We start from the raw sequence: 14,701 nt of genomic DNA, 5'->3' as shown, positions 1-14,701 counted from the left end.
ATTTATCTCTGCAGTTCAGGCCCATAAACCCGTCCACTCCTGCTCCAGCCATCATCGCCCATCGGCAATCGGCCCTCCTCGCATCAAAAAACGCTGCTGCCGGAACACTCCGCCGCCGACCACCGCTGCCGGAGATTCCGTCGTCCGGCACCAAGGTCAGAGATCCCGTCTACCTCGCTGCCAGCTTCCCCTCCTTGTCTTCCTTAAGGTTGCGGCGCCCTCCTTGTCTTCCTTAAGGTCGCGGCGCCCTCCTCGTCTTCCTCGCGGCCGGCTTCCCCTCCTCGTCTTCCTCGCGGCCGCGGCACCCTCCTCTTCTTCCTCAAGACCAGCGCTCCCTCCTCTTCTTCCTCTCGGCCGCGGTCCCTCTTCTTCCTTTCGGACGCGGCTTCTTCGAGTGGGATCTCGTCGGGGCAGTTGCGCCGCCAGCCGGCGGCGGGCCGAAGGAGAATCCTGTGCGCAGGGCGGCATGGAGGGTCGTTGTGCTTTGTTTGCAGTAGTGGTCGTCTGCCATGCCGGAACAAATGCCAATCGTGCAATCCATGTTTCGGTGTTTCTGTACATACAATCAGGAATCGAATTTGGCTGCTTTCTAGGATTCCAAAAGCCAATTTAATGGTCATCTAAACAACTGAATTTGAATCATGGCCCATTCCAATACCATGGTTGATTTGGCCAATTCAGTACCATGCCCCAAATGAATGAAAATTACTATAATATAGTTGCTGGTATAAAATGGTTTTACACATTTACTGTTTTTGATACTAACTCTTTGGGCCCTGGCAAAAGTGTGGTAATTGTGAATAATTTAGTAGCGTTAACACACAAAACTTTCATGACTGCGTGCCTTCACAACAATGTAATGTTGCTTCTTCTATTGTCAGTAAGGAAGCACTACCTTTCTTCACTGGATATCTCGGTTTATTCTGCAGATATCTCAGGTCTTAATGTTCCTTCCTGGAATGAATGCCTTCATGCATCTCGTGTTGTTGCGCTTGTTTTTTTTCTCTCCCAAAATTGTTGTTGGGTTCAAATGAATGTCTCATCCCTCATCTTACCCTGATATGACTTATGTATTAGGATTGAAATACTGCATGTTCTTATGGAGAGTTGATTTTGTGCAAATCTCTGTAATTATTCTGGGGTTCAGTGTTTCAATCATGTTCTCCTTTGTTCACTGCTGTAAATGTAGTTACAAGTTGCATCCTTCAATTTATTTGTATTAGAAAACCACAGGTGAGGTAGCTCTATTTTTGCATATCTCTCGTGCATTTAAATCCACAGGACTTAGTAGGATAGACATATGTAGTTTGCTTCACTGACGATAAGTGGAAAATGTAAGTTAGCTACAATAATTTGACTATATGAGAACTCATGCTTTTTCTTATTTAGAAAATGTGTGCGTGCTGGACTTTTATACAGGCTCTCTTTTAATATGAGTGAAGCGCTTAGAAATTTCAATGACATAATGCTCAAATTTGTGTTATCTGTACTGTGAGAAGTTCCTATATCCTTTTGAGCACCGCATACAAAGTTACAGTTTACATAATGAGGAACCTAAGATGTTATGTTGGATTGTCCTGCATTTCGATATTTCAGGTTTTTAGGTTTTGATTAACTTTGAGACTGACTAGGGTGCAGGAATTTGCTGAAATACATTACTTGGTTTGTTCTAAATAATCATGTTTATTAGGATCAACTGGTTGGATATTCTTCAATTTAATTGATTAATTAGTTAATCTTTCTACTTTAAGGTTTGCAAAATGTTCTATTCATTTTATACCAAACTGTGATTTTGTGTTGATGCTGATGCACGACTATTGGTTGAATGTGCAGCCATGGACAAGTATAACAACAACACTCGGTTTGCACCCTTGAGAGATGCTCCATTTTCTCTCCGTGGTAAGTACTCCTGGAGACCTGTCTTCTATGCTTCTTTTAGTTTCGAATTGTCAACAACACTGGGTACTCGTTAGGAGATGGTGGCAGGCTGAAAGCACACTAGTATCTTTCCAAGTAGATTGTTATTTTGAATATTTAGTAATATAGTTGGAAATGAAATAAGTGTATTGAGCTTAAGTCAAGTGAAGATCAATAATGTCCATTGGTTGCCAGTCATTTTGCATTATTATATCTGGTAGGTAATAGTTCATGGTTAATCATGAATTCTGTGGGACCTGGAGGCAAAGGATCCATACCACGTGGTCATTCCAATTATGTCTCATCTTTTTATTTGGATATAATTTTAAATTTGGTGTACAGCTTCATGGTAAAACAACCGTCCACGTAGTGCATCCTTTGTTGTAAATTATGTGCAAATCAATGTCTTTAGATGTGCTTTAGGTGGAATGCAGTGGCTCTTCTCAGTTCATTCCACACAGTTGGCCATTCTAAATTTATTGCGTTCATCTTTTCAGGTGCTATTGGTGGCTCGAACTCAAATCTTGAGCAAGCCAGAGGCTACACATCTTTGCCTCTAGCAGCCCTGCAACCAAATGTGTCTGCACCTGGAAGCCGAGCCATGCGCACAAGCCGCCCCATGGCAGCTCCTGTTGCAAACCGCCCATTGTCACCCCACCTCCCGCTGAAGAAGCCACAGTTCAGTGCTACGTTCTCAATCTCGCACCGTATTTTCGGTGTCGCGTTGGGAGTTGCCATCATATCCGTCCCTCTTGCCACCAAGTTCAGCCTGATGTTTGGTGTTTGAGAGTGAACTGCCACATCGACGATTCTGATTTCTGCAGATGTTTCATCATCTGGTTTATGCTTAAACTGACTCGGGGTGCTGTTGGAATAACATCATCATCATGCTCGCAAACTTGGGTAATAAGTAAGACCGCCAAATGATCAGTGTAAGGATCTCATTCTGAATGGACATGCTGTTATGTGGTCTGCAAATTTGGCCAGAACATTGATTCTTTATGCACGCCTTACAGCAAAGGCATGAATTCTGGGTTTTGGATCGAGGATCTGGATTTTATAAATTCTTAAAAGTTGAACATTATTGACATATAATATCTACAGACGTGCCTGTTTTAGTGTTGTTGAACATATAACTGTGGTTTTTGTTGCGGGCCTGTAACACTGATACGCCACTAAGGTAGCAGATCGCGTATCCGATACGTATTGGATACGGATACGTGTCGGATACGCCTTGGATACGTATTCTCGGAGTATCCGAATTTTTATTATTTTCGTGAATATTGGATACGCGAGCCGATACGTATCTGCCTTGTGGATACGGTGCATCCCACCTTATCCGCTTGCACCTTATCCGCTCACCGCTCCGACGCCCCTCCGTCCGCATGCCCTCGCGCCGCAACCCCGCTCGCCGGCCACCGGCGACGAGCCTCCGACCCTGCTCGCCGGCCGTGCGTGCCGCTCGGTCCGCCCGCGCTGCTCCGCTCGCCCGCGGTCGTGTGCTGCTCCGCTCCTCCCGCCTCCGCCGCTCCCCTCGCAGTCGTCCGCGCCGAGCGGAGAGGAAGAGGAGAGTAGGCAGTGGGGGAGGGGGAGATCCGGCGGCGGACGCCATGCCGAGCGGAGAGGAGGATGAGGGTAGGCAGCGGGGAGGGAGCGCGGACTGAGAGAGTTGCCAGTGAGGGAGAGCTTCATGGCCGCCAGGGGCAGGCGAGGCGCGAGAGAGAGCGAGCAAGAGAGAGAGAAGACGAGGGGCAGGCCCGGGGACGAACAAAGCAGCAGCCACTCGTCTAAGAGATAAGGATTGGTTCTTTATCATTTTACCCCTTCTAATTTTCAATTATTATAGGACATATGAATATATGAAGTTGTGACGCATTCTGGTCTCTGAAACTTCTTTTTTCTCTCAATATAGTCCCTTTTCTCACAATCTAGTCCCTAAAACTTATATTCCCTCACATTTTAGTTCCTAGAATTTCCATTATTTATTTATTTAAAAAATAGTAAAACATATTCACGTATCGGGTTTTTTAGGAAATTGCCGTATTCGCGTATCCGTATCCTTCCGATACCGATACACGTAAACGTATCCGTGCTGCATAGTTGCGGGGTGAGAAGCCGTACCAACAACGGAAATGTTCGGCACATGTTGGATCTAATTTGTTCTATCTATGATAGCCAAAATGGTTTCGTTGAACATATAACAGTAGTTCACATGTTGTAAGAAATGGGGATTGTATTTGTAGCTAGCTCATACTGATACTTGCTGGAAGAGCAGTAGTAGACGAAATGGGGATTCTATTTGTAGCTAGCTCATACTGATACTTGCTGAGCCCGTCAGGACACCATCGTGGACGATGATACTTGTCTTCTTCTTCTGGCTCGAGATCATCCCTGGATGGCCGCCTCACACGGTCATCGCGACGTGTTCTGGGCCCCAAGCGCTGGAACACCGATGTCTCGCCTTGCTGGCGTTCCCGAGGCCTGCACTCCAAGCAATCATCTAAAGTAGGCAATCGGCTCATGCCGGAGTTCCAACAGTACCTAAAGAACGGGCAATGCCAGTGATCTCGTATAGCCTGGCATCTTCCCAGCGTCCTCCCTGTGCGTTGCTCATACTCCTCCTCCTCCGATTCATATCGGCGGCGCAACTTGTACTGGTACTGGTATTTTTCCAGAAACCGATTGGAAGCTGGGAGCTGGTTGTGAATGTGACGCACTTGTTCTTCAGTCACGTGTTGCTGCTCTGGCTTGTCTTCATCCTGGGGACGTTTGCCAGAAGCGGCCTGTCTCCTCTGCTCGTCACGGCGGCGCATGGGTCCCGCCACGTGGACCTGGAATGCCAAATTCTGGCCCTCGGATCCGAGATCTGACAGCTCCACCACGTTAGCTTGTGGGAACGGTTGACTGTCCACTTTCATCATGTGTTGGGCCAGAATTAATCGGCCCTGCTCGATAGCCGATTGGATCTGCCGACGCAGCTCCTTGCAGTCATTCGTGGCATGGGTGAACGAGTGGTGCCACTTGCAGTACAGCCTTCCCGGCAGCTCTTGTGCCGTTGGTAGCTTGTGACTCTCTGGGAGCTTCAAGTGCTTTTTCTTGAGCAGTAGATCGAATATCTGCTCTGCCTTGGCTACATCAAAGTCAAAGCCCTTCACAAGCCCCTTCTGTTTGACCCACTTGCATGGGATGGGGTTTGCCCCCCCGGGTCCACTCTGCTACGACTACTTCTTGTTCCTCGCCAAAATCATCGGAATCCTCTGCTTGGGCCATGTTTACATGGCGCTTGAATTTTTCCTGGTACAGGTCCGGATGATAATGCTCATATGCCGTAAGCTTCTGCACCTTGTGTGCCAGAGAGGTGAATTCCAACTGAAAAGCCAGATCCTTGATCGGCTTAGCGAGTCCCAGAACAGCCAAATCAACTGCCTCCTTCTCTGTGATGCGCGATGAGTAGCATCGGTTCTTGACTTCTCTGAAGCGCTATACATATTCTGAGACAGTTTCCCCTTGCTTCTGCCTGACTTGAGCGAGGTCGGCAATTCCAGCTTCAACAGCCTCTGAATGATACTGGGTGTGAAACTGATCTTCCAGCTGCCTCCAAGTCCGAATCGAATCTGGAGGCAGTGATGTGTATCATCCAAAAGCTGAACCCATGAGAGACTGGGAGAAGAAACGGACCGTCAGAGGATCCGATACCGAGATCATCCCAAGCTGCGTTAGGTATCGGCTCACGTGCTCAATGGAGCTGGCCCCCTCTGATCCACTGAACTTGGTGAACTCTGGGAGCCGATACTTGGGTGGCAATGGGATCAAGTCATAATCACTTGGATACGGCTTGGAATAGCCGATCGCCTTTCTCTTGGGCAGGATGCCAAACTGGTCCCTTAGTATTGCACTGACCTGCTCCACACTAAGAACTCCTGGGGCCGAGGGCTCAGCACTCGGCCCGGTAGCATACTTTGCCAACCATGCCTGTTTCTCTGCGTCTGCTCCTGAGGCTCCAGTACTCGCCAGCTGTCCCGTGCGCATTGCACTGATATTGTCAGGTATGTACACGCACGTGTAGCCATGCGGGATCTCCTTAGGTGGCTCGTTCAGGAACTGGCCTTCTCCAGGGTCACCGCCGATCTTGTACATGATGTAGATCGGCGAGCTTTGCTGCCCTGCTGTCGCGAGCGAGTAGGACACTGGCAGCCTAGATTGCAATGCAGCTTCCCCCCTGTGACTCCCCAGAATTGGTCCCGATGGGGAGTACTGGTTCTTGATTACCTCCTGGACAACACGATGTGCCACGTGCTCAAGTTCGTTCACCAGGCTTTTTGAGTGCCGATGAAGCGTATGAGCCACCATATAGTTCATCTCTTGGTGTAGGGCCCTGGTGCGCTCCTCTGACGGCACAGACAGATCAACGTTGTCGAGAGCGCCCTCTGGTGAGAACCCCTTCCACCTGATGCCATGGTTGCGGGTCCTCTCAAAAGAGCCGATGAGATCGGCTTCGAACTGAGCTTTGACCTCGTCGTATTTTTGCTTATGTTCCAGAGTCAGCTCTTCATACGTGATAGGTTTGGTGACCGGCGGAACCGGTGCTTGGTCCAGAGCTCCTGTCATCTCTGCGGCGGGCATTGTTGTTGATGAAGGTCCCACCGGGCGTGCTAGAATGTGTTGTCAGTCGAAACCCACCGGCGAGCAGCGACAGCCAACACGAAGAGCCGGGAGGTCGCCGGGGCGCTGGCAGGCACTGCTCCCTCGTCAACGGCCCGTAATTCCATCACGCGCCCGGAGATTCCAGAGAATGTCGGGCGTGCCACCTGACCTATACCCGATCAGGAAGGTGCGAACGTGCTTGCAACGATTTGCCTGCATACACAAACACGTGGAATCATAAGTCCGAGCCGTGGTCGGCTCCCCGGGACGACTCTTGCATCGGCTTTAAAGAGCCGATCGAGTCCCGGTGTCAGATTGGATCTGCATCTATCCGGATATTAATGAATAAAGCAAATAATTATGAAAAACTTGTTTCAATTAAATCTAGCTGATTCGATCCATGATGGTAAAAGCCTCACTGCTAGATCGGAACATCCTACACGTAACTAGGCCTAGCGAACGTAACAGATAACTAAACCATAACCGAAAACAGAGGCCTAAGAACTAGCAAGATTCGATTCCCAGAACAATCCCTATCAAGGCTAAGATAAAGCATCTATTACATCACCGGAACATCCAATCCGTTTGCAGGGCCTAACCTAGCGGATATTGAACTAATCCTTATAAAATAAGAACAAACCATAACAGATTGGATCTACTAGACAGAAAAGAAGCAAGGTGTTGCCTCGGTGCAACTAATTCTATGCAACAAGAATTAGCATAAGATTGAAACATGACTGCACAGAGACAACATGATATTCGTAGATGATAAACGATCAAAGCATAATGAATCTACTAAAAGCCATGCTACGAACATCAGGATAACTAGCATTACTCGCCATAAAAAACACTTCAGTACGAGTAATACTAAGGTAAAAGCAAGAACAACGCTGCCCTGATCGCAAGAAGCGATCAGGGCAGCATGGCGCTTACTTGGATGAAACCCTAAGATTAGGGGTGGCGATGCGCCGAGAGTTGTTGTTTGCGAGACGTGATGACGTTCTTTTTTATGAATAACATAGGATACATATTTATAGTCCGGAGACTTGGGAAACAATCTAATCCTATCTTGTCCCGATCGGACTCTATCTCTAATCTTGAACTAAATCTAAAGTTACATGGCCCATGTGGCCCAAATGCTCACGCAGGAGCCGATTCGTAAGCCTTCTTCAATCTCTTCATTAAGCCCAACTCACTCGCGGTCCATTAATTAACGCTGTTAATTTATGGCGATAACAGGATGAAACTTTAAATTTGCAGTGGAAACATGAAAAATTCTATATTAAGAAGCATTCCTATAATTCTCTAAACAATATACACGTTGGTGCAAAATTGAATGGGGAACAAAACTGGACATAAAACATCAAGAAAAGGCTCCTGAAAAGAACAAAATCATAAAATTTTCTCTACTGTGCTTGCAGCCCATGTACAAAATAGGCCCGCTAGCGGCTCAGTCGCCTGGACCCGCTCGGCACCCGCCTAGGCTGGCGGCCCAGCTGCAGCGCATCGCACGCGCCCAGCGCCGCCAGCCCTCCGCCGCCTGAAAATCCGGCCCAAGGCCCTTTCTTCGCACGCAGGCCAGATGCGCGCTAGCGCAGCCCACGACCCAATTAGGCGCGGCCCGCTCCACTGGGTGCTCTAACTCCCGACCGCCCCTGGCCGTCCGATGCCGATCGACGGCCGCCCGTCATCCTCGCAGGAACAAAAAACCCACCGGCCGGCTTCTTCCCCCCTGAACCCTAATTCCATTCTTGCCACCCTCCTTCTCAGGCCCGACCCGCGGCGCCGCCGCTGGGCTCGGCTCGGCGCCATGGCGCCGCCGTATGCCGGCGATTTTTCCTTCTCTCCTCCCCCTTTCCGTCCACAGCGCACAGAGGCTCGGCCACGCATGGTGACCTATGGAGGATGTTGGCGCCGTCGTGGTGCTCCTCGCCGGTGCACGCGTGCGGCCGGAGCCGCGCGCGGCGCCGTCGAGCGGCACCTCGGTGGTGCCCTTTGGGATCCGCACGAGCACGCCTCCGACATCCCGGTGACAAGCGGCGGCCCGAGCTTGCTTTTCCGCGCGGAGCCGGTTGAGCGCCGGCTTGCCGTTGCCTCGCGGTGCTGTGCCGCGCGGCTATGGCCGGCGGTGGAGCTCAGGTAAGTCCCGCCGCCACTTTTCTCTAGGGTTAGGGTTAGCCTTTCCGATCCGAGATCGAATCGATTCTTTGTTTCTTCTCGATCCAAGATCGAGATTCTATTTTCTTTGGGTTGTTGAATCCAACCCATCTCGATCTACTCACTAGAGTAGGCTCTTGATACCATTGTTCGACCTTTTAGGTCGACTAGGTAGTAGATCGGCGGGTTACTCACTGATTCTTGAAGAACACACCATCAATGGTTGAAGACGAACCCGACGGCGATGTCTAGAACGCCGGCGGCGGAGTCGTGGACGAGCCGGAGAGGTTCGAAGTCGCAGCGTTGGCGGCGTGGCGCAGGGGCGGTGACGTCCTCGATGTGGTGAGGACGGTGGCTTCGGTGGACTTCCCGCTGCAGCAGCGCCCCCTCTCTAGATCGGGTTAGGGTTTGGATGGTGGGAATTGTAGCGGCGGCGAACATCATTTTCTAAGCCTCTAATCCCCACCTCCACTTTATAGGGCTGCGCAACGGGGGCCCACCAGCCTCATCTTGGGCTGAGCGTCCCCGATCAGGACGCGAGTCAAGGTTGGCCCAGTTGTTGGACTGGCCCGGTGGAGATCAATACTAACATTGCGCACTGAGTTGAAAAGGTTGAACTCACATTATTTTGTTCTAGTAGAACATTTAATTAATGCCTGTCGGACATAATATATAATCATGTGGAATTGGTGGAACATATAAAAATCTCAAAGTGAGTGGAGTAGTTTGTTTTATTAGAACAAATAATGTATGAGGAAATAAGCATACATGTTTTAATGAAACATTGTTTTGAAGAAAATGTTTGAGTAGAACAAATTGAGTACAATGGAATAAAAAAGTTACGGGCAGATGATTCAGTATTTTGTTCTAGTATAACTTTTTAATTATTGCCTGTGGAACATAAAATTTAATCATATGGAACAAATAGAAATATCAAAAAGTCCGAGTAGTAATTTATTCCATTAAAACAAATAATGTATGATGAAATAAACATAAATGTTATTGTTTTGATGAAAATGTTTGAGTAGAACAAAATGAGGACAATGGAACAAAAAATTAAGGGTCACAAAAAAGTGATGATTTAGTATTTTGTTCTAGTAGAACATTTTATTAATGCATGTGGACCATAAAATTTAATAATGTGGAACAAAATAAACCTCAAGCCCAAGGAATTAATTAATTAGAGTTCCATTAGAACAAATAAAATTGGTTTTTAATTTGGATAATCGATTTGCAAAGTATTTTTCCGATTTACATTTGTCCTGCACGAAATTCAAGGTATGTCAGTTGCTTGCATCGTACCACTTCTTTCTCCGATTGCTTCTATGCACCGTGCATCCTAGTGGAAAGAAAAAAAAAGGAATGAATGAATGAAACAAAAGGGAAAAAACAGGTCATGGTCAGCACGTACCGGCTAGCATCAATCATGGTGTCATTATCAAAAAAAGAAAAAAACATGGTGTCAGGAGGAGCTCTCGTGCACCCTACAACATGCATCTTAGTGCAAAGAAAAAAGAAATAAAAGAAAAAGAAAGCAAACCTGGAACTGGAACCCACGACATGAGCGGCAGATTCTGCAATCGTGTGTCCCGACACGCGTGAATCTCGGCCTTTTTTTCTTTTTAATATTAAAAAAAAATACAAAATTTCAAAAATATATTGCGGTTTCAATAAATTGCAAAAATGGACCATGTCGCCCATGAGGGGGGAGGGGGCGACAGGCCACCTGTGGCCCCTTGTCGCCCAGGCAACGGGCGACAGGGACCTTTTTGTAATTTTTTTTCTTCGAACAGGTCCCTGGCAGGGGGCGTGGTGCAGGGGGGCCGGTCGCCCCCCCAACGGGCGACAGGGCAGGGCTGCCCTATTTAAACCCCGTCCTCTCTCACCCCTCATTCTATTCTCTAAAATTCCAGAAAAAATAAAAAAAAAAGAAGAGAGGGGTGAGAAGAAGCAAAGCGGCGAAGCCCTGCCGATGTGCGCATCTGTGATCTGCAGGTATTAAGGTTTGACCTTTCATTGTGATTTTCTTATGAATCAGAGTAGAAGTAATCTTTATATATTGAAATATTATATATTGAAATATTGGATCGTAATCTTAGAATAATAGTAGCTATTGTTATTTCAGCATTTCGCCATGGCTTCCTCCAATTTTGGAGGTTTTTTCTGGACCGAAGAGAAATCTACTATAATACTTGATATCGTGAAAGATCTTGTGCTTAGAAAGAAGTTGGATCCACTTGCGGATGGTACGATAGAGATTGTTATGGCCAAAGTATTAGGGTTTCAAGTTTGCACACTGTTTCATGGTATTACAACGCAAGATCTAAAGGGACACCTGCTAGAACGCCGTAAGGTATACATGCGTATATGTGAACTTGCAAATCATCCTAATGTTATTGGATTCTTAGAAAGTACTGCTAAGATATGGATGCGGCCAGAAGTGTATGAGATATACATTAAGGTAACTTTCATTTAGATCTAATATTTAAATGTATTTTTAATTCATATTTTTGAAACTATAATATTATTCTGTATTTATATGCAAGGATTTTCCTGAGGACATAGAGTTGATTAACAAATCAATACCCAATTTCCGTAAATTGGTATTAATCTTTGGTGGCCCTATGTCTCAAACTAGACGAAGGAGGTGCCGAAGATCGTCGGGTAATACAACTTTGCGTCCACATGAACATAGATCTGGAAGTTCATCAAGTTATACTGCACCACCTGCATCACGAACTTCTGCTAACCTCGACGACGACCAAGATGACTTCATGCCACCCAAACCATGGCCTCCAAGACCTGATCAGTGAACCGGAGGTTTGTCCAGTCGTACTCGACCACCTGCAGCACCATCTTGTGTTACCTGGGACGACGATGATGATTTCATGCCCCCCAAACCTTGGCCTCCAAGACCTGATCAGGGAACCAGAGGTTCGTCCAGTCGTAATGCACCACCTTCAGCACCATCTTGTGTTAACTGAAATGACGACGATGATGATTTTATGCCCCCAAACCTTGGCCTCCAAGATAGGATCAGAGAACCGGAGATTCGTCCAAGTCTTCAAACTCTCGTGCAGCACCACCCTATGAGAACTCGGATGACGATGTAGATGATTTCATGACATGATCTATGATATGTGTTGTACTGAACATGGAAGTTTGCATTTGTTTTGTATAAATAAATGTTAGTTTACGGTTTCAATGTCTATAATTCTTACGTAATGGAAAATGCGTGAGAGAATAGAGGCGTATGCATGAAAAGTAGTTAATAACAATGAGAAGACAACATCGTTGGTACCATAAGACATAAACGCTCGGCCACTATGTCATTACAAAGAAACATACAAGATACAAACATAAGACATATCTAGCCACCCCGACGGTGTCGGACCCTCTTCGCCCTCTGCTGGGCATGGACATGTCCCTGCGAGTAGGTGTGACGATCCGGAGACCTCATTTGTCGCTGAGGACGCAAAGAAGGCTGCGGTGTCTGCTGCTGAGAGGTGCATCGTCCCATTGCTCCAACCACGGCTGCATCGTGGTGAGCCAAACGGCTGAGCACGGCATGCCACTCCTCGACAACCTACAAACATGGTAGCCAAAAAATTGTTAGATTCGATACAATTGAATAATACAAATGCATTCATAATTACCTGTGGTTGTGCCGTTCGACTCGGTCCAAAGCCGTGGCCACCGAAAACTCCTGTCGCTGTCCAAACTGTCTCATGATCCTGTGCAGGCAATGCGCCTCAACCGCGATGTCGTAAACAAGGACGACTGTAGTAATCCACATGCCCGCATTCGCAGAGCAGTGTGGAGACAGGCCTAAAGGTGCACGTCTCGCCACCGCCTCTGGGATGTATGGCTCCCAGATAACGTCCTCTGGCGTCAGCATATCCAGCTCCGACACAAACTCAGGATATGCGCGCCTAACCTGGGCATGCGCCCAAGATCTCTGCACATCGAAACATATGAAATTAATAGTGAGCTTTATGTATCGAGTAACTAACCAAGATAGAAGTAGAGTTTTCGCGAATGTACCTGACGCCAGTTCCAGAGGGTACCCATCGTGGGCCAACCCTCCTCGTCGTCGCCGTACAAGATGTCGTCGTATGGCTCCTGGCTCACGATAGGGCGACCAACCGCTATTCTCTCGTACGACCAAAGCCGAAGCAGGAGTGGCACCCCGAGAAAATAGCCTCACCATCGGTCTTGCTGCACCCGTCGCAGAGTCCACGGTAGGTGGCCGCCAATACCGCCGAACCCTAGCTGTAGGGCGGTAAGTCATCCTCTGCATCCGCAATCTCTCGTGCGTACGGAAGTAGGATCCTATCGACGGAGTTGCCATGGGTGTTGTTGAACATGATGTAACCAAACAACCATAGCAGGTACGCCTCCAGCGATCTGGTCACACTATACTCATCCTCATCCGCATCCAACTGGGTAGGCTGCATACACAAATATGATGTATGATTTAAACTCACAATGAAACATATGAATTTTAAAAACATAGTGTAAAGATGAATTGAAATACGTACTGTAAACTGTAGCAACCAGGTCTTCGAAGGACCTGCGGCTCGCGGGTGCGGGTTGATCGGTCCTGCTGCTGCCACGCGCTGTACCGGAGCAAAGCGCTCCTCCATGTCATCCTTCCACGAAGCCGGCACCACACGCGGACCTACAACATCACCGACGATAGGGAGACCCAGTAGGTAGGCCACGTCCTGCAGCGTCGGAGTCAGCTTCCCACATGGGAGGTGGAACGTGTGAGTCACCGGCCTCCATCTATCCACTAGCGCCGTCAGGAGGGATCGGTCGAGATTCACAATCCCACCCTCCACAAGACGGCCCAGAGTCAGTAGACCGCACTCACGTAACCTGAAACAATGGAACAAACGAAGAAAAGTGAGTACAAATATTACAAATATTATAAAATAAACAATGGAACTAACATATAAAATTTAAATACATACCTTTCGACCCAATCTTGGTGTATAGGGATGACCTCTCCTGGTGGACGCAGTCGTAACACTCCAAGGGCTCGGCGCTGAACTGCTGCGGTGAAAGACCGGTGGCTCGCATTGATAACAAGGTCTAGCAGTGAGCCCATACCTGCATTAAAACATTCAAATAGGGTTGCACAATTAGTACAAAGGTAAACATACGTATAGAAACACATTCAACAATATAACACCTTATATGTTTTGGATTGTGCCACCAAGCAACAGCACCGAGTCGACAGAATGAACTTACAGTGCCTTCCACGAGCAATTCTCGGCAATGGTGGTCTGAACGTAGGAGGTGCTCTATCTGTTGGATTTCCAGAAGGACCAGCGTCTGCATCACCGTGAATTGTATTCTGAGGACACCTTTTGTAGTTGTGACCCAATGCTCCACATTGGCTGCAACACTTTTGTGCCTTGCTTGCCTCGGACTCGTCCATACCATTTCTTATATGACGCGTCTGACGACGGCCTTTACCTTTCTTAGCTGCTGGATCAGAAACATAAGTCTTAACCTCCCGGTCCGTAATAAAGGGTCCAACTATGCCAATCCCATATATTTCATGTCCCCAGGTGGATGTAGCTGCCTCCTTGCTGAAATAGGGTGACACAAATACTCCGGGCTGCAACCCAGATTCTGCACAAGCGGCAATGATGTGCGAACAGGGCAAATGCAATAACTTTGGCTTCATGCAGGTGCAGCGGGCAGTGCCATCTTCTCTAATTAAACTCTCTTGCACCACCCTATCTCTACGGATGCCACGACTAGTTCTATCCTTGCATAGCACCTCAAATCTATGCTCCCTTGTACCCGTCGATATGACGCAGTGCTGTCTGGCCTTTGCTATCTTGTCTTGCATATATTGTGTCACTCTTGTGCAAAACTAAATTTGGGGGTTGCTCATGTTTATGGTTGCAGCCATGTATCGCTCTCTGAAATACTTCATGCATCCATACATGATGAACTCAACAATTCC

At 47.7% G+C, this 14,701-nt stretch overlaps 1 protein-coding gene across 1 annotated transcript; it reads left to right on the top strand.

Annotated features, from left to right (window-relative positions):
- On the top strand, window positions 1-3,001 carry LOC120639704 (succinate dehydrogenase subunit 3-1, mitochondrial-like). Its single transcript, XM_039915582.1, has 3 exons — window positions 1-155; window positions 1,834-1,899; window positions 2,415-3,001. Exons 2-3 carry the CDS (start codon window positions 1,836-1,838, stop codon window positions 2,702-2,704), a joined length of 354 nt encoding a protein of 117 aa, XP_039771516.1. The 5' UTR covers window positions 1-155; window positions 1,834-1,835; the 3' UTR covers window positions 2,705-3,001.
- Window positions 3,002-14,701: the final 11,700 nt, after the last annotated feature.

Source organism: Panicum virgatum, chromosome 7K (genome assembly GCF_016808335.1).
Source record: "Panicum virgatum strain AP13 chromosome 7K, P.virgatum_v5, whole genome shotgun sequence".
Lineage (NCBI taxonomy): Eukaryota > Viridiplantae > Streptophyta > Magnoliopsida > Poales > Poaceae > Panicum > Panicum virgatum.
The sequence above is the reverse complement of the archived record's forward strand: the minus strand, read 5'-3'. Positions and strand labels throughout refer to the sequence as shown.